At 37.0% G+C, this 27,494-nt stretch overlaps 1 protein-coding gene across 9 annotated transcripts in view; it reads left to right on the top strand.

The window, feature by feature from the left end:
- The window catches only part of ADK (adenosine kinase), a 496,766-nt gene that overhangs the window by 450,706 nt on the left and 18,566 nt on the right, over nucleotides 1-27,494 (top strand). For 8 of the 9 annotated variants that reach the window (XR_014253411.1, XM_082424930.1, XM_082424929.1 and 5 more), the window contains one exon: nucleotides 15,955-16,041. The exons of the other annotated variant lie outside the window; for it this stretch is intronic. Coding sequence is in view for 7 of the 8 variants with exons in the window: in XM_082424930.1 (XP_082281056.1) it covers nucleotides 15,955-16,041 (87 nt within the window). In the remaining variant the exon portion in view is untranslated. The remainder of the gene's footprint in view (nucleotides 1-15,954; nucleotides 16,042-27,494) is intronic. 9 annotated transcript variants of the gene reach the window in all.

Below are 27,494 nucleotides of genomic sequence, written 5' to 3'. Positions count from 1 at the left end.
AAATATTATTTGTCTGACTCATTGTTGTCAGTGACAACTGAACAAGAACTTTTAGGAGCAGTTGGCTGTCCAATAATCACAAATTTCAAGGCTATGCAAATGGTGCCAGTTCAGCCCAGCTCTTTTCTCTATTATCATATCAATTGAGTCAGTTCATAGTAGACAAAGCAAGGTTATGGGAACCACCTAGAGCATCATGCACCATTTAACATCAATGCAGCATACAAGAACATCTGCAACTTCAATCTTATTAACAGAGGATAGAATGGAAGGCAATAAACAGCTTTCTTCACCATTTAATTGCAAAATAGTATTTCCTAATGTTTGCATTGTTTATCAACAGGAACTTCATCAATAATTGTATAATTATGGTTGCCTAGATTACATAGGCAGCCCTCATGCATCTTGTCATTTATTACAGAGAGGTCTGAATTTAATCTGAATTTGAACACACGATTCAAGACTAATAATATAAGTCCTTTGAAATGTGAGTTGCATAATACAGATATTTTGTGCAGTAGGAGAATGGCAGTTTATGATTCCTCAGTCACTTTGGGGATTAAGTTAACACAGAGAAAAGACTGAAAGGCAGTGAAAAATGAGGGGAAGCCACTAGTTAGATTCAAACATAGATCCATTGAACATGAAAGTAGGTTATGTGCTTTAGAATTAATCACGAGTAATTAGATGTTTGCTTTAGGCCAAAATTGGGCTGAATTAAAGCAGAATTGTTATGCTGGGGTCTTCCCCTCAGTTTCTATGCTTAAAGGGAGAAAATGGCAGAAAACGACAAGTATACTGAAAAAAAACTATGGTGGCCAAAGTTAGAAATTGTAAATTCAGAGGGAAGGCTTGACATATCTGTTCAGTCTTTGCCTTTATTGCTCTTTGAAGCCAGATAACATCACTACTCCTAACCAGCAAAATGTTAGTGTTCGCAGCAAGCGGCCAAGTGCGTTCTTCAGGCTCTGTGGAAGCAGAGAGTTTCTTTTGGCACACAGTGCAAAATAGCCAAGAAAAATGAGAGGAAATAATAAAAGTTCAGTAACAGTTATTGGTGTGGTCATTGGGAGTTGTCTCATAATAAAACAGGAGTAGGAAAATGTAAAAAATAAGGGATGCATTTAAAGTAGGTGAGGCAAGGGGCTGGTCTGAAAAGTTTGTGTCTTTTAAACATGAAAATCTCATATTTTTACTTAAATTTATTTTGTATTTAAGGAAAACCTGAGGCCTGTTCATGAAATTGTGTTTGAAACATTTCAATATTTCGAATATTTTCTCCCCCTGATTAATCTGTATTTATACCTTTAATAATTCTCCATTCATTTTCTAGCAGCAAATTTTTCTTCCCTTCTCAGATTTTTTTTTTAAGATCACATAGGAAGAAAAAAAATCTACTGTAGTAAAGTATCCACAGAGTAGAGGAAGATATAGTGTTTCTGTCCTCTTTTTTGCTGGTTCTGAGTGTAGTGAACATAGCAGAAGCTTTCTTAACATGACAGTTGATCTATCATTGCCTCCATCTGAGGGATACCAAGAACTGGTTTGTTGGAGGTAATTGTTTGACCTGTAATTACTTAACATTATGCCTAAAGACTTTAAAAAGTAATTACAGCCTCTACTATAAACTTGAAAAAGTTCTAGCTCTGCAGAATGAGAGTGGAGATTTTGTATACATACATACATACATACATGCATATATATGTGCCTCTCACTTAAATACCTCAGGAAAAACATTTTTCTAGGCTGGGGCTTTGCATAAATGGGCAGTACCAATTCTGACACATGAACACCTTTCCTTTAAAGAACTTATAGGCAAACATTATTCAGAAGCCTTTTCTAGGAGCTATTTATCAAAACTGCTATGATAATAACTTTGTCGTAATGAGTCCCAGTCTCTGTTTAGGGAGTAATCGATAAACTGCGAATTAATGTTCCATAATTCACATTACAATGCACATGTAATTATTTGAGATGAGGCAAACCCTATGCATTTAATTTACAACTATAATTAAGTAAACTCATTTGGTACTAATTAGGTGAGCCTAAAAGGATCATAGGTTTGTATATTTAATTATCAAAGTACGGGCTTCCCTGGTGGCGCAGTGGTTGAGAGTCTGCCTGCCAATGCAGGGGACACGGGTTCGAGCCCTGGTCTGGGAGGATCCCACATGCCGCGGAGCAACTGAGCCTGTGAGCCACAACTACTGAGCCTGCGTGTCTGGAGCCTGTGCTCCGCAACAAGAGAGGCCGCGATAGTGAGAGGCCCACGCACCGCGATGAAGAGTGGTCCCCACTTGCCGCAACTGGAGAAAGCCCTCGCACAGAAACGAAGACCCAACACAGCCAAAAATAAATATTAATTAATTAATTAATTAATTATCAAAGTACAATCAGCAACCAGTTTCTGAAAAGCTTTCCTAGCTTGAGCTCAACATTGATCTTTGCCCACCCACACTACAATTTTATCTTCTTGGACCTTCAGTAAATTAAAATGCATGGTGAATCATGGAGAATCTACTTGGTGAGTTAGCTTTTTTGGTAATTAGATTTGTAATTCACCATCTGAAAAAACGGCTTAAATATAAAGAAGTTTTATGTCTGATAAAGCAGTTCATCAGAAATGAGGGAGAAATTAAGACATTTCCAGTTAAACAAAAGCTAAAGGAGTTCATTACTGGTAGACCTGCCCTATAAGAAACCCTTCAGGGCTTCCCTGGTGGCGCAGTGGTTGAGAGTCTGCCTGCCAGTGCAGGGGACACGGGTTCGAGCCCTGGTCTGGGAAGATCCCACATGCCGCGGAGCAACTAGGCCCGTGAGCCACAATTACTGAGGCTGCGCGTCTGGAGCCTGTGCTCCGCAACAAGAGAGGCCGCGATAGTGAGAGGCCCGCGTACCGCAATGAAGCGTGGCCCCCACTTGCTGCAACTAGAGAAAGCCCTTGCACAGAAACGAAGACGCAACACAGCCATAAATAAATAAATTAAATAAAATAAAATAAAAAGAAATCCTTCTGGCTGAAATGAAAGGATGCTGGACAGTAACTCAAAGCCATATAAAGAAATAACGCCAGTAAAGGTAACTGCATAGGTAAATGTAATAGCCAGTGTTCTTGTATTTTTGATTTCTAACTCCTCTTTTATTTCATACATGATTTAAAAGACAAATACATTAAACAATAATTATAAATATATGTTAATGGACACACCTGCATAAAGATATAATTTATAACAACATAAAGGGGGAAAGGAACAATATAGAAGCAGAGGTTTTGTATGTTGTTGAAGCCAATTTGGTTTCAATTCAAATTAGATTGTTATATATTTATAATGTTAACTGTAATCCCCGTGGTACCCACTAAGAAAATATTTGAGGAATACAGAAGTTTTCTCTATTTTGTTAAAATAGTATATAAAAATTAGTTTGTCAGAAAATATACTTGTTCGCTAGCTTAGAAGTCTTTTAAATTCTACTGTCAATCACCAAGTATTTACTGCATACCTAATATAATGGGCTTTCTGTTAGGTTTCAATAATTATCTCCATTTCTTCCCACTAAATGTGTAAACATATAATCAAGAAAGAAGCGTTATATGATGTCTCCAGTGACTTCCTAGTCTTGGAATATGCTAGATAAAATGTTCTTATCTCCTAGCTGCATTTATGCTGTAAAGAATGTGAAAGCTTGTGCCCATGACTTTCCCTAAAGGTGTAAAAGATGTTTCTATCTCCAACCTTTAAAACCAAGGTACCTGAATGTAAGGAGTAGAAGGCACCTGTATGATGCAGTGTATGTTCCCTTAACTCTTAAAGTATTTAGGGTATTGCCATTACTATCAGAAATTGTGAACCTTACCCGCAGACACTCAAATTCTAAGCTTTCAGAATGTGCTAACCGGAACATGAGGGTTTTTCCCTTTCCTTATCAGCAGCCACTATAGTAAAATAGAAAGTAATTGCTGATGCTTATGTTGCTCACATAGAACATTTACTTACATGATCTAAAATAAGGTATTAAAATAGGTGGGCAAATTGATATCTGGCCTGTGAGGCCGTTGTTGCTTCTTTTATTTCTTTGGGGATACAAGTGCAATTTGTCAGTACATTAAAACAGAGACTTTTTTTTTTTTTAATAGCAAGGCCCAAGTTCCTTCTGTCCAGATGTAACCAATGTCAAGAGTTCACACACTATACAATTAATGACACCAGCCTTGCTGCACTGACATCTGTGCCTGACCAGTTTGTGTCTTGTCTCTGGATCATCTGAGGAAGTATAAATAGTATTGTGGACTATGAACAGGCCAAGTCTAGCAGGTGCCATTTACATGGACTAGAGTATAAATAGTATCCTCTGAAGCTGTACAATGTGGTGTTCTTAAATTGAATTATCTCTCATCTTCTTCCAGTCTCAGAAACAAAGATACTGATTTTTGTATCGTTTGAAGAACTATTTGCTAGTTCAACATAACTAGCAAAGTATAAAGATTTGACACCTAATGGCTTCTGTTCTATCCCCTCATGGTAATAATTGTTTGGTGGATTCAGAAGCATAGTAGACATTTAGAATGATACTTTGGAGAGGGGAATGGAAGCACCAACTAGGGATTATTAGTAGGACCAGTTCTGAGAGGAATTAGCAGTAATTGGCACAGTATTGGATGACAAACACCAGCCCATTTGGAAACAGGATCTTCATCATTTTTTTAATAGGGTTGTGCCGTTCTTCTTAATCTACTGAAACTTTTCAAAAATCTGATGCTGCCAATTATCATCCCTGCAAACCAGATGGCACTAAACATCAGTGGTATTTCAGCAGTGCTTTCTTGCTTTGAGACTTCTTCTAATCCATAATGAGAAAAAAGGAGCCATTGGTCATCTCATATCTGATGCAGTTTTTCATTTGTAAGCTAAATAACATTTGCCATTGCCACCATCAACAATTCAAACAGAAATCTTACCAATAGAAAGCTCATGATTAGAAGTAGTGGCATCGGGCTTCCCTGGTGGTGCAGCGGTTGAGAATCTGCCTGCCATTGCAGGGGACACGGGTTCGAGCCCTGGTCTGGGAAGATCCCACATGCTGCGGAGCAACTAGGCCCGTGAGCCACAATTACTGAGCCTGCGCGTCTGGAGCTTGTGCTCCGCAACAAGAGAGGCCACGACAGTGAGAGGCCCGCGCACCGTGATGAAGAGTAGCCCCCGCTTGCCGCAACTAGAGAAAGCCCTCGCACAGAAACGAACACCCAACACAGCCAAAAATAAATATAAATAAATAAAAATTAAAAAAAAAAAGTGGCATCGATAGCTTCATCTTTAATAATAGAGAACAACTTTGTACATGCATATCCATTTTTAAAATCTGTTGGGACTGTTGGGACTTCCCTGGCAGCGCAGTGGATAAGAATCTGCCTGCCAGTGGAGGGGACACGGGTTCGAGCCCTGGTCCAGGAAGATCCCACTTTGCCGCGGAGTAACTAAGCCCATGTGCCACAACTACTGAGCCTGTGCTCTAGAGCCTGCGAGCCACAACTACTGAGCCCGCATGCTGCAACTACTGAAGCTTGCGCACCTAGAGCCCGTGCTCCAAGAGAAGCCACTTCAATGAGAAGCCCACACACCGCAACAAAGAGTAGCCCCCGCTCGCCGCAACTAGAGGAAGCCCACGCGCAACAACGAAGACCCAACGTAGCCAAAAATAATAAATAAAATTAATTAATTAAAAAAAAAAAACAGATTTCCCTGGTGGCACAGTGGTTAAGAATCCGCCTGCCAATGCGGGGGACACGGGTTCGAGCCCTGGTCCAGGAAGATCCCGCATGCCGCGGAGCACCTAAGCCCGTGTGCCACAACTACTGAGCCTGGGCTCTAGAGCCTGCGAGCCACAACTACTGAGCCTGCATGGCCACAAATACTGAAGCCCGCACACCTAGAGCCTATGCTCCACAACAAGAGAAGCCACCACAATGAGAAGCCCACACAGTGCAACAAAGAGTAGCCCCCGCTCACCGCAACTAGAGAAAGCCCACGCACAGCAACAAAGACCCAACACAACCAAAAATAAATAAATTTGTTTTAAAAAAAAAAACATGCCTTCAGAAGGAGCAATTTTAAGTAAGACCTGGTCGCCTATACCCAGAAGTCTTATTTTAAGATTAATAATATTCTTGTCCATTTATTCATTAAATGCTTACTACGTGCCAACATTTGTCCTAAGTGCTTTACATGTATTAACTGACTTAATGTTTGCAAAAACCCTATGAGATAATTACAATTATTGCCCCCATCTTACACATGACAAATTGAGGCATAGAGAGTTTAACTTGGTTATGATCTAGTAAATGGGAATATGAACCCAAGAGTCTTGTTCATATTCTTAATCACAATGTTATACTGCCTCTGTTCTTTATGGAGTATTTATTTACTTAATTTAGTCAAATTTAGTTATCAGTACAGGGCTTAAAAGGGGAATTTAAATGTCAGTAAACTGTTACATACTGTTTAATCAAAATCTGTTTTTTTCCATTATTACCTTTTTTCTGGGAAAAATGGTAGCAACATTGCTCAAATGGCAGCTTTGGAATTATATTTTACTTCTCTCTCATTCTTTTTGTCCCAAAGTCCTACTTTGCTTTGGGACCCTGGGTAGTTGACAGCCTCTGTGAGCTTCAATGTCTTCATTTATAAAATCAGGTCAATAACACCTAACTCATGTGATTGCAGTGAGAATACATGAGAAAAAGTATATAAAGCACTTGGTGCGGTACCTGGCTCACAGTAAGTATTTGAATATCGCTTTTCTGCTCAAAAACTTCAGTTGCATCCCATTTGCCTCATGTATCAAGTCCAAACATTTGTCTGGCTTTCAAAGCCTCCCTAGAGATGGCTGGACCCCACCCATCTTGCGTTATTTCTTGCCTTACCTGACATATAAGCGTCCTTCTTTCTCTATGCCTCCTGGGATATATATACCTTTCTTTTCCTCCCTTTTCACTATCCACATCAAAACCAGCTTTAAGTTCAGTCTTCTCCATGAAACCATCACCAGTTAATTAAACTCACATTGTTCTTTTTCTTCTTTGAGCTCCTGTTGCAGCTATAAATATTACGTTGTATAATATTTCACAAATTCTTCCACATATGCTAGATTTCTCTTTCCATCTAGATTCTTAAGTTCCTTCAGAAGACAGACCATGTCTTAATAATTCTCCTTTATCTGCTTCCAAAGGATCTAGCAGAAAATGAAGAGCTCATAGTGAGTGTTCAACAAGTACTTATTGCCTGATTGACGATAATAAGCTCCTAAAAACACCTTATAGAATTGTATAGGGCTTTATATTTGACAGGGTGCTTTTATTAATGTTTATGCTTAATCCATATAATAGTCATTGAAAATAGCTAAAGCAAGAATTATCCTCATTTTCTGAGCAGTAAGACAGAGTTTAAGTTACACTGTGACTTGCATAAGGTCTCTTGGTTAAGTAGCATCTTAGACTCCGTTCCCAACTCCCACCATTCAGTCCATTCTCTATAAGGCTGCCAGAACAATCTCTTTTGACAATGGGATTGTGTCACTCCTCTCTTTAAAACCTTCCAGTGGTTTCCCTTTTTATTACATAGAATGAAATTCTACCAGCTCTTCTCCCCCACCCCCGCCCACACACACACACAAATTTGATCTCCACATACTCACTGTACTCTAGTTACAGTGGCCTTCTTAACCTTAAATAGGCCTAGCTCACCAAGCTTGTTGCTAGCCCAGGGCCTCTGCACTTGAATATTCCACCCCTGGATCTTCACATGGCTGGCTCCTTCTTGCAACATCACCTCCTCAGTGAGGAAGTAACACCCATCTAAATTAACCCTCGTCCCCAGTCATACTTTATCATCTGTTTTATTTCCTTCATGGCATTTATTGTTATCTCAAATTATCTTCTTCATTTTTGTGTTAGTTATATATTATCTATCCTCACTAGAATGTAGATCCTGTGAGAGCAGGGTTTTCGTTTGTCCTATTCACATCTGTATTCTCCTCTGACAGAGGTCCTGACACATGATAAGCTCTTAATAAGTATTTGTTGACTAAAGTAGCTGAACAAAAACCAGACTCAAACCGTGGGTCTTTTGAGTCCTAATCCGGCGTACTTGCCATCATTCCATTTATTCTGCCTTTCATGAAAGCACTTATACTTTTGGAACTACAATAAGAATCGATGTTCAGAATAATGACATTAACATGTGCTGTAGGATTCTCTATTAAAGAAAATTTTCATTGAGTTCAATAAACTAAACTAATTAAAGCAAGGATGTCATGGTATGTTATTATATTAGTACATTTAGAAAGATTTCCAACTAAAAAGACTTTCTGCTTTTTCTTTAGTTAACCAGAAAATTAAATTAACCCAGAGCTCTTCATTTCCCCCAAAAGTCCTTGTTAATTAGGATTGTTCTATAAATCTCTATTATTAGCAGAATTTGTCATCTGTTTCATTATCCTGTTTATTAGGGCATCTGAGCAGGGTGTCTTTGCTCATATCCTGATATGTGTATCCCAATGAAAAGAAAAAGCATTTCCTGGATTCTCTTTTTTTTCCCTATTCTGTGACACAGGCATTATTTCATGCTGTTTGTATAACAACTTAATTTCTTTGTGTCAGTTCCCAGTATAAAGTAGGAATGATATTCTTGACTTGGCTATTAAGTAAAATAATTAAATTTAGAGTCTACTTAAAATAAAAGCATTAGTGCTTTGAAACATTGTTTGTGATAACAGAAGATTGAAAATAGCCTAAAAGTTCATCAATAAAGGACTACTTAAGTAAATTATAGTATATCCATCCAGTGGACTATTACGTAGTCATTAAAAATAATGACATTCTTTGTTTACCAATATAACAAGATCTCCAAATGAAAAAACATGGTCCAGAACAGCGTGCATATAGTATGATACTTTTTTTTTGTTGTTTAAAATAAAAAGGAGAAAAAGAAGAATGTTTTGCTTATATGTGCATAGAGAAATTGTGGAAGTATATACAGGGAAGCAATAACAGTGATAACCAGATTGAAAAATAGTGGGGCTAGAAACTGGATGAATGGGAGAGATAAGAGGAGAAGGGTGGTTGTACCATATATTCTCACATATTTATATTTGGGGACTATAGTTATGCATTACCTGTAGTAAAAGTTAAAAGGTTAAATTTTTTAAAAAAACAAGCACAACTAAAAGCAGTATGTGGTTCTGGACTGCATCCTGTACTGGATGAAAAAAATTGCTATAAAAGACATTAGGACAATTAACAAAATTGGAATATGGAGTATAGATTAGATGAAATAACAATATTAAGTTTTTAAATTTATCAACTATACAATGGTTACCTAAAAGAATATGTTTGTTCTTAGGAAATACAACAAATAAAATAAATTATTAAGGAGTAAAGGACATGATATATGCAACTTATGCTCAAATGGCTTGAAAGAATAAATAAATATGTATGTATATATAGGAGGACTGATAAATTGTGGCAAAATGAAAAACTGGTAAATCTGGATAAACGTTACATGGGAGTTCTCTGTATTTTTCTTCAAACTTTTCTGCTTGTTTAAAATTATCCCCCCAAAAAAAAGGTTAATAAAAAACAAGCAGGGCTTCCCTGGTAGCTCAGTGGTTAAGAATCCGCCTGCCAGTGCAGGGGACATGGGTTCGGGCCCTGATCTGGGAAGATCCCACATGCCATGGAGCAACTAAGCCCGTGTGCAACAACTACTGAGCCTGCGCTCTAGAGCCTGCGAGCCACAACTCCTGAGCCTATGTGCCACAACTACTGAAGCTCATGCTCCTAGAGCCCACGCTCCACAACAAGAGAAGCCACTTCAATGAGAAGCTTGTGTACCACAACGAAGAGTAGCCCCCGCTCGCCGCAACTAGAGAAAGCCTGCACACAGCAACGAAGACCCAACACAGCCAAAAATTAATTAATTAATTAATTAAATGTTAAAAAAAGCAAACAAAAACATTAATACCCTGGAAATACCTCATTATAAGAAATCACCAAGGTGCAGGAGCCACTTTTCAGAATCTTAGGAGTTCTGGTTTTTAAACAGTCGTACTTGTCACTTTCTGGTGAAGTTTTTGCCATCAGTTTTCTGTTTTTATCCATGGCTGGTAATGCTCATCAGAGGCAGTGGTAGAGGTGGTGACTACAGTCTACCTTGAGGCTGAAAAACACTTGCCTATCTGCTTCTCGTCCTGCTTTGTATCTTCTTCAGTTATATCTTCACTACAGTTTAGAGGTGACATCAGTAAGACAGTGACAACACATGGCATTTTAATATACCTTGAACAAAATTTCCTAAGGATATTAATTATCTTGAGACTGTGTGTGTATACAGTACTAAAATGTGTAGTTAATTTGGTAGCAGTAAAGCTGCAGGAACATTTCGTCTAATTGTTTGGCATTGAATGAGTGGATTTATTATTATTATTTTTCAGTTAGATATTGTGGCATTTGTATGAACTAACCATCTCTACCATAAACGACTTAACATTATAGTTGATTCTAGCCAGACTGGCCTCTTAAGAGACTGGGTAGTAAGGCTTATGTCACAGTAAAGTGAAGAGTAAATTACCTGTTTGTATAAACTGTCCAGAGACTGTTTGATTTTTATTATTTTGTATTTTAAGTACATTAAATTTCATTGTTCTGAGTGAAGATGCCATGAGGGTCTTACCCAATAAATGACACTGAGCAAATCTGTTATCAGCTGAATTGTTAGTCTTTGTTTCCTGTCTGCTTGGGGAAGCTCATGATTTTGTGCTGTTGTAGAAGTCTGGAAAATAGGAATAATAATTATTCCCAATCCTTTTCCTTCTCACTTTATAAAGAATTTGGGAAGAGACAATGGCACTTACTTATCTTAAGCTCTTGAGTAGAAGTACTTGATCAGAACTAAGTGTCATGTTTCTATAACTAAGGCAAAAAGCTATTTTTGCTACTTGTTCCCACAGCTACTCCAGTCCCATTTCACACCTAAGAAAACAAGGTCCCAGTAACAGTGATGTGAGTGTCTTGGGCCTCATTGGCTGAATAATGCCCATGCCTATAAGTGTGTCTTAAGATTTAGTTAGGTACTTTGTATGTTCATACAGTAAATTGACTAGAAGGCTATGGAATGGGTCATGCTGGTGAATACCATTTACTTGGTTTGTGGGAGTTTTTTTAATAACTCTGTAAACCAGCTTAGATCATTGTATTTCAAAATAAGAATGTACCAAAAATATAATTGAACTTGAATATTATTGAACATTGTTTAATCCCTTTTCAATGATTTGGAACACCATTCAAGATGTTGCAAATTTTCAGCGTTATTATTTTGAAAGGAATTCTTATAATATAGCTCTCTAGATGCAGAAGATAATAGAGCCTGGACTGTGTACCAATTTATGACAGCTCTTTTTACATTCTTAATATTCTATATATTTATTTAAATTAATAAGTACAAAAAGTGGAAAATATTTCTACTTTATGTTTCAGGGAATTGAACTTCATATGACACCTAAGGATAAAGGATTTCAAGGATCTACACATATATCCAGAAAAAAGTGGAGTAAAGCTGCATTCATTTAGAATTTTTGCCAATTTAGACAAAAAGTCATGATTCTTAAGAACAAAATTCAGATAAACTCTTCCATTGTGAATTAGGTTTTATTCATAAATAAAGATTTATCCAATCAAAAATCAATAACTTTTTTAAACAAAGAACTCAAGGAATTATATCTAATTGCAGCTTACTTATCATTTATATGTGATTATTTTAATCTGTAATCCAGGAATTAATTCTTATATTACCTAAAATGTTTTATAGATATATTATATTATTACATAATATAACCTTATTATAAATGGTAACGGTTTCATTAACTTAGCTCATTTTACTTGTTTAGCGCCTGTTTGTTGTTAGTTTATAGTTGTTAATTCCCTTTACAGTGTGACTTGTACTTGGAAGTAATAAAATCAGATTTCTTTATAAATATTTATGGTACAGACCTTTCTCTAAACCAGACTGTAGCCCTTTCCTTTCCTAATTATTTCTAATAAAGTCTGCGTATATCTTTTTGGCCTGCGTAGCAGTCTGTACTGCATACTCCCTAGAAAATTTAATCCTGGATATTTATGCCTTAACTTCCAATTAATCAAAATCTCGTCAACTTCATGTAGGTCTGGTGTTACAAAGTGTGGAAAGGTAGTACTTAAAGAGTTTAAATAGGTACTTCTAATATGGAATCTTCTTAGCATCTACGGTCAAAAGGCATCACTAAGTGAATGAGTCCTCTTCTTGAATATCAATCTTTCCAGGAGGATCTTTTTTTCATTATCATTACTTTGTTTATCTCTTGTTGAAAGTATCCATTAGTAGCAGGTAGCAAAAGGCAGACAGAACATGCTTTTTGAGAGTCTTAGGTTCTTTATTAAGACCTTAAAGTTTCCAAGATTTCCTTTTCTCTCCTTCTTGATCTTAGATGAGATTGAAGTTTATAGCTCTTTGGCCACATTTGTCCCCATAAAGGATGCAAATTTGTGGTTTCAGAAGTTCCAGACACCAATGAAAAGCACTATTCAGTCTTTTACAAATGTCCTCTAGGCCAGGTTTCATCACAGATACAGTAGTCTCCCTTACCTGCAGGGAATATGTTCCAAAACCCCCATTGGGTTCCTGACACTGTGGATAGTACCAGACCCTATATATATACTATGTTGTTTTTCTTCTGTACATACATACCTATGATAAAGTTTAATTTATAAATTAGGCATAGTAAGAGATTAACAACAATGACTAATAATAAAATATAACAATTATAATAATATACTGTAATAAAAATTATGTGATGGGAATTGCCTGGCGGTCCAGTGGTTAGGACTCCACGCTTCCACTGCAGGGGACCAGGTTTCCATCCCTGGTTGGGGAAATAAGATCCCACATACCACGCGGCATGGCCAAAAAAAAAAAAAATTTTGTGAATGTGGTCTCTCTCTCTCAAATTATCTTATTGTACTGTACTCACCCTTCTTATGATGATAGGATATGATACAATGCCTGTGTGATGAAATGAGGTGAGGTGAATGACACAGATATTGTGATGTATCATTAGGGTAACATTGACCTTCTGATGATAACGTCAGAAGGAGAATCATCAAGCCATGATGATGTCGATGGTTGGATATCAGCAGCAGATGATGTCCATGGTTGGGCATCCTCGATAGTTGAAGGGTTTTTGTTTGTGCTTGTTTCTTTGTTTCACTGAAACCTTTTGGAAGAACATTGTAATTGGAAGTTGTCTCTTTTTAACTTATCAGTGTTTTGCTACAGAGGTTGAATCCTTCAGTGATTATAAGGGTGACTTTAATGCTGCATTCCATCCAAGGATCTTATTCCCTAATTTTGTCCTTTAAAGTCTATGCAATTTGAAACACTTCAGCAAATTTTGGTAATGTCCAAGTTGCTGGTTCTGCTTCACTTTCTTCTTCATCATCTTTCTCTTCCTCTGTAGATGACTCAACAAGTTCTTCCACTTTCTCATTTGTTAACATTTCTCCATGGTCTTTGATGTGTTCTGCTTCTTCATCAAGCATCTTGGCAAATCCTTCTTACCATGTGAATGATTTTCCTAACTTCACTGATCCCCAGGAAGCCTTTAAAATCATTCATGACTGCAGGCCTTTACAATTTCTGGTTTTAATTCATCCACTGCAGCTTTGATGAATGTTATTGTGTCAGTAATAATGAATGATTTCTAGCACTGCATTGTGTCCAGATTAGAGTCTGCATCAATTGCTGATCAAATGTGATCAAATACAGGGTGGGTGTATGTGACCTGGACAAACTGAATGATGCCCTTGTAAAAAGGGTGAAGCAGTGAAGTTGTATTTGGAGATAAAATTCCAACCTCAACATTTTCACGTTTATAACAATTCAGGATGACCAGGTACGTTATCTGTTATTAATAGGACTTTAAATTCCACCCTTTCTTCTTCCAAATATTTTTTCACTTCTGGGATGAAGCATTGGTGGAAGCATCCCATAAATGAGATAACTGTCACCCATGCTTTCTGATAATTTTTGGTTTTGTTTTTGAGAGCACATGGGTTCTTCACCCTGAACACTACGCACACCACGCCTGGCTTTATCATATGCCCTGCAGTGTTGCCACATAGTACCAGAGTTCATCTGTCCTTCCCTGTTTTGTGCCCTTGTGCCTCCTTTGCACTTTTATGAATGTAGCTTCTATTGGGCATCTTCTTCCAGAAGAGCCCAGTTTCATCACCATTGAAGACTTGCTTTGGATGGTATGCTATCTCCTTAATCAACTCCTTCAGCACTGCCGGAAACGTGGCAGTAGCTTCTTCATCGGCAGACACAGCCTCTCCAATAATTTTTATATTTTTCAGTCCAAATCTTTTACTGAATCTGTGTAACCATCCTTTACTTGCAGTAAATGGCTTGGCTGTCACTTGTTTCAGGGGATCCCTTGCTGAAGTGTTCCTATAGGCTCAGTGTTTTCTGGCGCAGCACGTTGCCGTCAATAGGAATAAATTTTCTGTTCATGTCCTCCACCCCAAAACTTAATGCCTTTTCCATCTTAATTAAGCACTTGTCACACCCTCTGGCCATAACTTTTGCAGTTTGAGGTGCGACATCAAATCTAACACAAATTTCTTTTTCCTTCTTCACAATTTCACAGATAGAAGCTTCATTCTTACTGTAGATCTTAGCAACCTCAACATATAATATTTTTTTCTTTCCTCATTAAGTCGGGAACTTTCACCTTTTCACTTAAAGGAAGCACTTTATGGGTTCTCTTTGGCATATCCAAATCTCCAGCATCACCACTCTTGTGCTTTGGGACCATTAGTAAGTAAAATAAAGGTTACTTGAGCACGAGCACTGCAGTACAGTGACAGTCAATCTGATAACCGAGGCGGCTACTTGAGTGACTTAACAGGCGGCATACGTAGGAATGATTCATATCCAGGGCAGGATGGATTGGGACGGTATTCAGAATGGTGTGGAACTTAAAACTTATGAATTGTTTATTTCTGGAATTTTCCACATAATATTTTCAGACTTTAGCTGACCGTGGGTAACTGAAACCGCAAAAAGCAAAACTGTGGATAACGGAGACTACTGTAATGCCATTCCACTGTCATGTGCCAGGTTTAAAGTAGTGTATTAGGTTACTCTGTAGTCAAAACAACCAAGCCCTGGTCCAGACTGCTGTAAGACAAGAGCTCATTGCACTGTCCACTTTGTTCTGCCCATGCATTCAGTGGTAGCTTTCCCTTTTGTTATTTGACTGATAGTTTGGAGGAAATAGTGACTCCGTTGTAAAAAGTAACCAGATTAGGTTATCTGTAATAAGCCAACTAATATCAGTAATCCTTGACATTGGCATCAAGTATTATTCAGAATAGTAGTTATATTTTTATTGTGCCATTGTGATTTTCTATAGAGAAACACTCAAGACTCATTATTTGTATTTTTTAAATTTACAGCTCTTTAACTATATCCAAGATTTCATTGCCAGGAATGTAGCCAGGCTTGATGCTTTATTAGAGATCCATGATCTAGTACTTAATACTTCCTTTAGCTCATAGTTTCTGTTCAGGTATTTTTACTGTCCAAAAAGGTACTGCTACCATTTACAGTTGTTCCTCAAAAATGTGAACTACCTAAGTATAACTCTAACAAAACACATACAACATCTGTATGCTGAAAATACCAAAAAGCATTGCTTACAGATGGCTTTTCACCTTGGTTCCCAAGTGCTCATGTAGAGAATATGGGCCTCATGGTCTGTCTCTCTCTTTGGCTGATGTAGGAGCTTCAAGCTTTCCTGGGTTAGTTTGTATATTGAGTGTTTACAAAGAGAAGTCAGTCTGCCTTTCTTTGGCTCTAATTGCAGAAAGTGAAGTCACCGCTTTTGCTGTCTTGGATCAAGACCAGAAAGAAATTGTTGATACCAATGGAGCTGGAGATGCATTTGTTGGAGGTACAGACTCATTTATTTCATACTTACTTACAAGTTAAACATTTCCTTTAACCCTGTCTCTGCCACATAGCCAAGATTTATAAATATAGTAACTTTTAATTTCTGCTTTTAAATAATTAATTCCTGATGTTTTTTCCGTATGCTACTATCATTGTGTTATGAGGGTATATTACTACAGGAAAATATGTATTTTGGGCTTAAAGATAATTTACTGTTACGCTATATCCCAGTCATTTTCACAAGATTAATTGTGTCTGTCAGAATATTGCATAAACAGGCTGCATCAAGACAGTACATAGTATATTCATAGCCCTTCAGGCTTAAATGTTAACAAATTGTTGTTCTTTAAAACACATTGTGAATATTAATAGTACGCTAATAACTAAGGATGATGTCTTTGAATTATATCCTTTAGTTAAAACATCTGTTTCTAACATAATAGTTGGACGTTTATTGTACCAGGAAGGGTTAAATTTTTGTCTCATTAAGGTTCAATAAGAACTGGCACAATTTATAAAAACTAAATCATTTTTGGAGTGAGTAGTCAAAAATAAGATCAAGACAACTGGAAGAGTTTTGGCTTGATAACTTAGATTGATCTAAAATCGGATTCAAAAGTTCTTTTCATATGTCTGAACTCCTTCTAGCTAAGTGTAGTTAATCTAGGTTAAGATCTCTAGAAAGCTTTAGACTCCTGAGTGATAGCCTGGAAGAGTCCCTCCTGATCTTTGTTTCTCATAACATCAAGCAAGACAAGGAAAAAAAGGCAAATGGAGCTGACCCTTGTCTTCCTTCCCTTGGAAGATAAGTTGAATTATGGGAAACTTATTTAAGATTGTATAATGGTTTGAACTTAGTGTTATTTAAAATATTTATATTCTTTTATTTTAATGTTCACTAGCATAAATTTTTCATGTTTCTTTATTTGAAACTTTTCATGCCTAGTCTTAAATGAGCCTGTTTACCATTAGACTGGTAGCATGCCCCATGCCATCTTTTTTGGAAAGAGTACATACAACAAATAATGTTCTACTTTACTGTCACGCACGCATCTTTTATTCCTTTGCTCTGAAAGGCTTAATCATTGATTATTTTGCAGCTATTTTTCCTATTCCATACCGCTTCAGAGCTGTAAACCCATGTAGCCTAAAAATACCTTATCCAGAATTGGGCCAAATTCTGCAATACATTAAGGAGACACTATTGATTTCCTGGTTAGAAATTGGTTAAACCAGGAATCTTAGTACAGAAACTTTTTAATTTGTAACCTGTGTGTGTATTATTTAAGCACTTTAAAATACTTAAAACAGTAAGTATTCTCTTTCTTTGCTATTTAGTTGGGTACATCCTGAGGCTGTCATAGATACGATGGTGACCTAATTAGCCACTGCTCCTGGGTCTGAGGCCTGGGGCTTCCTGGCCTTGCAACAACAGATTCCGTTATAGATCCCTAACTACCTGTAATGCTTCCACTACGAGGTAGGAATATATAGACTTTTTGAGGAAGAGAGAAGTCATTCTTAGGATACTAAAATAGGAACAGCTAGCTAGCCATTTGTATTACAGTTAGAGTGATAAATGAACTATATCATCAAAGCCCTTGGGCTCTTTGTTACAGGATTTTCAGCCTCTTTCTTATCTCACTCTACTTACCCAGCCTCATTTATATACTTATTCTTGGGGTACAGTGAGGTAAGTAAAAAGGAAAGAGTGTGGAACAGGGATCTGCAAACCTTTTTTCCTAAAGGGCCAGGCAGTGAATACGTTAGGCTTTGCAAGCCGTATACTGCATATTCTTCTAGTTGTTTTCTTGCTTGCTTTTTGTTTTGTTTTTGGTTTTTTGCAGTACTCTAAAAATGTAAAAACCTTTCTTCGCTCTCCAGCTGTACAAAAACAGAGCATGGGCTGGATTTGGCCCTCAGGCTATGGTTTGCCAACCCCTTTTGTAATACGTTGGCAACTTCCTCACTTTATTCACTTTCATCATACCCTGGATTTCACTACACACTGTTGAAATCAGTATAGAGAAAGTGGAAGTCAAGCTGAAACTAGGCAGAACTTTACTGGTACAACCTCAATTAAGTAGCCATTTTTCTCATTTTAACCCTACTGTCATCGGTTCCCAGGATATTCAGATCCTGAAGGACTGAGTCATGCAATGAGATGAATACTCTAATGTCATATTAACAAGGAATACTTATGCTGGCATGTTCAGCACATTCTGTCTATGTACATCAAGCTATATATTAATAGCATAGATAACATTTATGCAGCACCTACTAGCCAATTGATATCTTAGGCACTTTACATAAATTAACTCATTTAATGTTCATAAAAGCTCCTTGAAGTAGGTTATTTTTAACCCCATTTTACTGATGAGAAAACTGAGACACAGAGGGGTTAGATAACTTTCCCAAATTCTCATAGCTAGAAAGTAGCAGAGCCAGGATTCAGACCCAGGCAGTCTGAACTGTACTGCTTCTCTAAACTTTTAGGGAAATCTCACCATTAGGACTCAGAAGCACAGACCAGCCTTACTAACAAAAGCTGGTTTTGCCAGAGAGAATCTTCCTATTGACTGAATAGATGACTTCATTTATTGAACGGGAGCTTTTGTTACATGATAGGATTCTTAGGACTCTGGGGTAAGATTGTTGCAGAAAAGAAAGTGAAAGGAAGGAGAATCGAAGGACTGTAATCCCCGTTGAGTTTGAACCGGGAGCTTTTTGCTAAGCAGTAGAATTGATTGCACTACAGAGATACAGAAAGCCAGATCATAAACTCGCTTGGTCAGCATGGAATCCGAATACGGGGAGCTATATGAATCAACTGTTTAATAGCACCAGGCTGATACATCCATCTTACAATAGAGATGGTCTGGTTAGTTGGAAATACTCAAAAATCCATTGGCTGAAATCCCCTACTCCCATCTCTACACCAGGGAAGGGCTTTCTAGGAGGATTGGAAATACTCTATCTTTTGAAGCATACTCCTCTACCTTGATCATGAATGGAGAGGCAATGGCAACTTTTGCGTTTACTGTGTAGTTTCTTTTTCTTTGCTTTATTGCCTGATTAACATATCTCCTTTCTGATTGACACATTTTATCTTTAGATGGTTAATATATTCCTCCTATTACTTTCAAGTTTTGCTGGCTTACAAGCATTTCTTTCTTTTGTGACTTTGCATAACTATATTCCAGTCCCAATTTCAAGTTCTTAGGTAAACCATGACTTCACCTACCATGTGCTGATATTACATATCCCAATACCAGAGTGCCATGCGTTCTTATTAGCCACATAAGAGATACATGACCACATCATAGATTTTCATGTATAATTTTAAAATGAGTACGCCAAATGAACATAAATTAAATTCATAGTTCCATCTCGAGGGTTTGGTGACAGTGACAAATCCCTCTAACCTCTACAAGCATACCTCCTTGTTCTATTTGGAGATCTTAAACACTTTCTAATGTCTGCCCTTTACTTGTCACTAGCCAGCCCTGATGGAACTACCCTTTTCACATTCTCCCTCAAAAGCCAAAGCGCCACGGTTGTACCCTTGGAAATGGAGACAATTCTATAATCTCTAAGTATGATTTCCTAATTTCCCAGGTCAGTAGAAAATTTCTTCCTGTTGTCCTGCTGTGCTTTGTCACAGCAGGTCTGCCTTTTCATTTGGAACCCTCTTTGTCACTGCCATAGTAACAAATGGAAACATTGAGAACATTTTGTGACAGGCACTGTCATTGTTCCCTGTGAAATCTCTTCCCCTGTGTCTTCCCAGTAAATGAAACTGAGAAGAAAAATCATAACAAGTAACATGAAAGGAGACCTAATCAATATGTTCCCAGTGGGCTGTCAATACCAACCTGTGTTAATCTAATATGATTTAGTTGTATGTTTTATGGCAGCTGTAGGAATATGAACTAGACCTACAAATCATCTTTAGATTAAAAGTGAGTACACCTTTGACAGATTATACCCAGGCATGTACATATAACTCAGAAAAAAGACTAGAGACCTTACCCAAGGACCAACATTCTTAGGTTTAAAAAAGCTTCATTAAATGTTAAGAGCCATATATAACTTAGAATAGATTATTTGAATGATAGTAAAGTAACTGTGCTGCCTTTAATACTTTTATTTTCAAATTTCTCATGACAGCTTTATCAGGGAAAATGTATTATCCTAAACGATATTACCTACAATATGCAAATGATTTTTAAGGCCACTTAGCAATCACAGCGTAAATAATTATCCTATTTCCCATATAATAAAAAGGAGCATTAATTTCACTTTCTAATTCATGTTCAGAAAAGACTTTTTGTTTAAAAAAAAAAAGATTTAAGTTACCAGAGCAAGGATATTACTTCCTTTTTAAGTAGCACCTGTCTATACTTCAGAGAACCAGAGGGAATCTCTAAGTTATGTTTATATTTTCTATTCTCACCTTGCTTTTTATTCCCAAACATTTGTAACTTACTCTCCCATTCTTCTTAACTGCTGCTTCATTGTGCTGTACAAAGAAGTGGTGTAGAATTCTTCTGATTTTTTTTTCTACACCACCCCCTTCCTTTGCTGTCAACTCAGAGGACTAGAAAATAACTTGGTGAGTGTTGAATATATCATTTCTCACACTTCTTCACCCAAAAACGAAACCTTCATATGACCCACTGTATGCAGAAGATTTACTTGTGGGTGGTAACCAAGATGATTGCTGCACACTCCTACCCATCCCACAGCAACAGTGATCCCTTTCCCTGTCTTTCACCTCTAGCAGGACATCTTTGGTGTTTGATTTCTCAAGCAGTTTCCCTTAAAACCATCAAATGAGGTATGGGATTGACTTGGTCATTAGGAATTTGAAATACACCACAGACAGCAGCTCAAGTTCACACAGGGGGAAAGGGAAGAGAGATTCACACCTTGCACAGTCTTAGGATGCTTCATGCCATGCTACTCTGATGTTTCACATCCAGAGATTTTGATGAGTTGACATTGGACCAGGACCAAATTTCAAGAGTCTTGCCTAAGATTATTTAAGCCTTTGTGGGTCTAAAGAGGTAAAGATGATCCTCAAGCCATGACAAAAATGAGAAATAACTTTCATTAACATGGGATACAGGATGATTTTAGGATAAAGTCTGGAATTTTTTACAAACAGGAATGTTCCCTCAAAGATCTAGTATCCTGGATGGCCTCCATCTAGAAGCAATTGTAAGTAGATAATGGAATTCAAAAGACTTTGTCTTCTGGAGATTTGGATAATTCAGAGACAGTCTGAGCCATGGAGGCTATCAGACCCCAAAACTTAAATATGAACCTTACATCTCCTATATTTGATGGTTATTAAGAAATGCTTATTCTAAGAAAACAATGTTGGTATTTATAAGATTTCATTTAGTAGCAGAGGGCCAGAAGAAATGTCACAAGCAAAATACCTGAAGTTAATTTTGTTAGACAGAATTGTGATATGACAAAATATATGTATATCATTTTCCTGGCCTACGATATTTGTGAGTCAAATGGAACTCACTTGAATCCAGTAGCAGTCCAAGCTGCTCTTACATGGATTTGGTCAATTTTACCTACCTTATCTGTCAGATTCATCCAATCTGTATCAGTTAGATTTTGCTGCATAACACACTACCCTCAAAACTTAGTGACCTAAAACAACAACCATTTCTTTAGCTCCACAAATCTGTGAATTGGCAGCTGGGCCTAGGCTCAACTGGACAGTTCCTCTGGTCTCAGAGTTTTGAGAGATTAAGTAATTTGCCCAAGGTCACAGTGAAAGGCAGGATTCAAACTCAAAGTTTGACCCCAAAGTTCTTACCTCTGATGATTTTGTTATACTCCATTCCATTAGTATCCTCTTGTCTTCCTCTCCAAGTGAGGAAAAATAGCCAAAGTGCTTTTCTAAACACTAGTCTGTAGACTGGGGCCAATCTATGACTTAACAGATTTCATCAGTCAGTAGCAAAATGAAAAAAAGGTAGGAGCAATATAGTAAGTTTTCGTAAAGCTGAATGTATTCAATTTAAAATCTTGTCTCATAGATGTTTGAATTTGTTACAATGTGCCTTTATTGGTTTTGTAATTAATATAATCAAAATAAATGAAATCACATGTCGGTAGTACTGATGCATAGCCTGGCCAACCTTGTGACCTAGCAGAAGTCTTACCAATGGTGCATAAGTTATTACAAACAACTTCCCAAACTGTATGAAAATTTGTATGAAGTGTAACCTCTGATGTTATATGGCTATTTACTATAAACAGGGGTCTGAATAAAACAAACAAAAATTATCAATGCAATTACTAAATTTACAGCTATTCTCACTTCAGATATGAGTTCCCAAACCTGGGGTATGAACACAGGATCTTAATTTATTTTTCATTTAATTATCCAGTTTACATTGATATTTTATAAAATTAAGATATGTATGTTTTATTTCTATCCCATGAAATAAATGGAAAATTAAAACCAGTTTCTGTGGTCAAGTGCTCTTTGAATTTTAGAACCACCCTGCTGTGAGAAATTGTCAGTTGATCAAATACAGGTTTTTGAATTGAGTTAAATAGTGACAAAATTAGTTATCTTGCTTATGAATTAGGGCATAAATAAGCTTACTGTCATCTCCTTAATCTAACACTAGCAGCTATGACTTTGTCCTGGTAAGTCTTTTTGTTTTTAATTATATTGCTTAAAATGTTAATGCTGAAAGGGAGTATTTTTTAAAATCACGTTTCTGGTTTTCAGGTTTTCAAACTTTCAATAGTGAAACTATGTTCAAATGAGGTTTTATCTGAATCAGAATGAAATGAGATTAAACAAATCCCCATTTGACCCTATCCACATTTTATCTGGTTGCTCATAAAAAGCAACTCTCTTGAATGAGTTGATGTTAGGTATGAAAACCTAACATGGTCTATTAAAAAGCCCCCATTTGATGGATGAGGAAAGGGAGTTAATTGTAAATATGCAATACTAGAAGCCAGATCTCCTGGCTCATTAATTCATGATCCAGTGATTACATGTGTTCATAACCCATATGAAAATTGTCAGTTAAGTAGTCTGTTATATAGGCCTTTTGGAAATATATAGGTCAAGAGTTGATACCCCAAATGGATAGAAGCCTTTGATGTAGTTTTTTTGGTATGTGGGTATCCAAGATGTTTAACTTTAACAATAAACAGAAGCATATGCTAAACTTTTATTTTGGGAACCACATCAAGAGATCACACATTAGGTTTAAAATTCAGATTCTAACATTTTTGTTCCATAAGGAGGAATGATCTTTAAAGCAGTATTTTGAAAGGGGTTGGGGTGCAAGGGCACTTTATCCATACAATTAAAACATACTGCTTAGTACTCTTCAGGAGCTTCTTTCCTGAATTAGGGGCATAGAAAGGTTTTTTTGGTTTGGGATTTTTTTTTTTTTAATTCAAATGCAATATCCCATGCCATGTTAATACAGTTTGGCAAGTTTCCATTTTCATACACCAGAAAGAGCAGATAAGTTATCCTCATTGTTATAGCACTGACCACTGCCTATATATTATACCATACTGCTCAGTTGCTCACTTTGTGTGGGAGGATGTATTGTGCTTAGCTGTCGTGAAGGAACCTTTGCTCTGAATTGACTTCCTGTGCATGTCAGTCACTACACCATCTGACACCACTTAGGCTTTGGTTTTCATTATGCAAATACCTGCTAGGTCAGACCTTACCCTGATAGGCACAGTAGCTTTTTAAGTTATTTCAAAATTTAATGTTTGTTGATTTCCTTTTTCCAGAAAAATCTGTGTTTTCTAACATATGAGTCACAAGTTGTTACTTAAGTTCATGACTAGTTGGTAGTCAATATGAAGTCAAAACAAAATAAAATTTTACTAACTAAACTACATAAAAAATGAAAGGAAAAAAAAGTTTACATCTGAGCCTTTTTCAGCAGGGGGAAACCATTACTTTGTCACATCTGGGTAGTCTAAGCCAGCCAAATTGAAGTGGGAATTTCCTGCCATATGTTAGTTCTTTGAGCAACCTGTAAACATCTAAAAGAGGGTATGTGAGTTCTTGTTTGGTAGAGCTGTAGCCACTGTGGAGGCTTGCTCCTAATAGGTAGCAGACATTTTTATGTACTACCACTCGTCAGGAGGTTATGTAGCCTGACTATAGCTAACACTGTTTGCTCTTGTTAAATGCATTAATTTGGAAGGCCTAATTTGGAAGGTACAACATGAGGTCTCACCAACATTATAGCAAGAGCGAACACTGTGTTGAAATGACCTCCCAAATGTGGATGACAGAAATTTTGTTTCATTAATAAAAGGAAGGTAAGACTAAGCCACCACGGGTATTCCAGGTAACTTGAATAAGGTCATTTTATAAAGTCAATGAAGACCAAAATAAACCTTTTTATATAAAGGAAAATAAAGAATCTGAAATGGTAGGAGAAATACCAAGTATTTACATCAGCTTCCTGTTCCAGATGCACATGGGCATTAGGAAGAAAAAATTTCATTCAGAAGAGTTGTACACAAAAAGTAGAAATGCTTTATCCAGTTGAAACAAGAGACATTTTTAAGGGGGAAGAAAAGACTTTCCACATAATCTCACTGTTTTTGTCATCCTCTGTAAGGGAAAATATTGACATTTACCAGACTGTTTGCTCCAGCTTTCTGATCTCCTGCAGTTTATTTTTATAACAGCCTTATCGATGGGCCTCTTACCCAGCTCTCTAGGTTTAACTGAGTTGAGTCGATTTGTTACCACAGCTTCAAGTAGCTGTTACAGAACAAGCAAGACATCCTAATAAAGCTGTAAACGTGTTTACTCAAACAGAGTATTGATTTTACTTGGAGAGGGAGAAGCTGGTGCTTAGCACAGTGTCAGGGTGGATGAATTTCACTGCAGTTTTTCATTGTCGTCTGTCATGGTTGTGAAACACTAAGTAAAGCCATCAGAGGATAATTAGAAGTACCAGAAATTTAGCCCCTAAAATCAGTTAACCATTTGGGAGTTTCATAGCTTAATTAGCTTTTATTAAAAATTTCCTCTAGTAATAATAGTCAAGCACTTTTAATGGTGCTTTCAGGTAGAGCAAGATTTCAAGGTTGTAACTTGTTAAATGTATGAATTTAATGGCTAAAGGTTTTTCAGACTTTTTCTCATTCTAGTAATTAGGCTAACACTAGAACACAATGTAAAGAGATAGTGATCTGTACTCATATCAGCAGAAGTACACGGTTTTTCTGAAAACTCAATTTTAAGGAAGTGATAAAGCAATTATAAAATATTTAAAACACATCCTATAAAGGAAAAAATACCCGGTTAGCATCTTTATTAAATATTTAAGTTTAAATGTTTAACCTAAATGACCTAGACACATAAAACTGTCAATGCCACCCCTGTTTTCTTAATACCTTCCTTCATTAAAGAAGAATCTAAAATATTCTAGCCTGCTGTCAGTTAGTCGTCATCTTAAAGATAAAAGTTGATTGAACAACTGTGGAAAAGACACAGGTCAGATTGAGAAGTTGCTTACCTTCTAGAGAAACTGTATTAGCTATTGAATTTGATGAAAGGTATTCATATAAACACTCTACCTGCTGTCTTGCAAATGACTAGAAAAACACCACAGTTGAAATACGTCACCTAGGATGATGAACACAAAACTGAAAATTTATTAAAAATAAGTTTTGCCGTTATATTTAAAATTAGTCTTCTTCCCATATCTACAATCATTTATTCAGTGCCTTACAGTAAACTCATGCTTTCTTGCACTATTGCCCCAGCTTGCCTAAATAACTCATAAAAATGATGATGTCTGAGGGATGAACAGTTCTAAAGCCTAGGAGTAACAGACTCTGTCAAAAAGAACAGTGGAAGGTGATGGGGAGTTTTCTTTGCCTTTGAAATGCTATATAGTTATAAGCCAAATTCTACCCTGAGTTACGCCTTTAAGCCTTGGAGTAGCAGGTTGTAAAATTTTGTTACATAAGTGGACACCACCAGAGCTCCTTCTTTTAATTTTTCAGAAGGTAGAGGAAGAAATTGGTTTTTCACATTTTATTTCGATCTCTATTCTATATTGAAGTATTCAAAGACAGAGGAAAAAGAAATGATATAGATTTATGATTATAATATATCATTCTGTTTTATATATGTGCATTTCAAAATCCCCACAATACAGTAATTTATTTTGTTCTATTCAATTTTCTTAAGAATGACAACTATGTGAGGGAGCTCGTTGTCATGGAAGCAGGGGCAGGGGTGCAGGATCTAGTAGGGCAGCCATACTTTGGCTTTAAGGCACTATTTCATCAGACTCCTTTGGTCAAAGGAACAGAAACCCATTTCATCTGGCTCAGAATAAGGAATTTTTTTTAAGGAAGCACATAAGCATTAAGGGAGACATTATAAAACAGTGGTTAAGACAGTGGGTCAGAAGACATGGATTTGAGTCCTTGTTCTGGCATTAACTAGTTGTGGGACTATGGACAAGTTATTTGACATCTCTGAGCCTCAGTTTTCTCATCTATAAAAATGAGGATAAAGCACCTATCTCAGTTGGGTTATAGTAAAAGCTGAATGAAATAATGTTTATAAAGGAACAGTACCTGACACATAGTAAGGATTCATATGTGTTACCTGTCATAAACGGAATCTCAAGCAATAACCAAAACTGGACAAGTTTTTACTGAGAGTGGAGCCAGATGATGATTCTAGATTCCATCAGTTCTGGAGACCTCAGCAGCAGATATTCATGGATGTTCACTCCATTGCTTACACATTAATGTCACTCAGCTGCATTGCATGTCTGCTTCTTCCTTCCTGGTCTTTCTGGTCCTTCTTTGCTTTCCATTCTGGCTCCTGAAAGAGGTTAGCTCAATTCACTTTCTGTGCCATTCATAAATAGGATACTGGAAGAACATCCGGGGTCAGATGCCCCAGCCTTGGTCCAGTTAGCAGTAAGCGTTGATTTACATGCTCCAAATACATCAACTGACCCCCTCAACAATGCTGGAGGTGAGGCAGTTTTTCTTAAAAGGGTAATGGATGGGTGGGCTCTATACACATGTATGTTTGCATGCTTTGTCTTTGCCCTTTTTCTCATACTTAGAGTTCTGAAAATGTTCCCTACAGCATGATCCATCTATCACACAATACATGGAACATCAAACAGCTTATATCTTAAGGTGGAAACCTAGGAATCATTCTTAATACCTTCCTTTCCTTTTTTGTCCAAACCTTCAGTGAGTTCTTTTGACTCAATTTTAAGGATATATCTCATATCTGATCTCAAATCCATCCATTTTTCTGCTTTTTCTTTTCTGCCACTTTAACTCAGGCCTGTTTTTTACTTCCTACAGTAGCTTCCTAACTGAACTCCATACTTTCAGTCTTTTTTGCCTTCTATTCCATTTTTCTACACAGTAGCC

The sequence above is a fragment of the Balaenoptera physalus genome (genome assembly GCF_965194825.1).
Source record: "Balaenoptera physalus genome assembly, chromosome: 14".
NCBI classification, from domain to species: Eukaryota; Metazoa; Chordata; class Mammalia; order Artiodactyla; family Balaenopteridae; genus Balaenoptera; species Balaenoptera physalus.
Note: the sequence above shows the minus strand (reverse complement) of the source record. Positions and strands in the feature narration are given on the sequence as shown.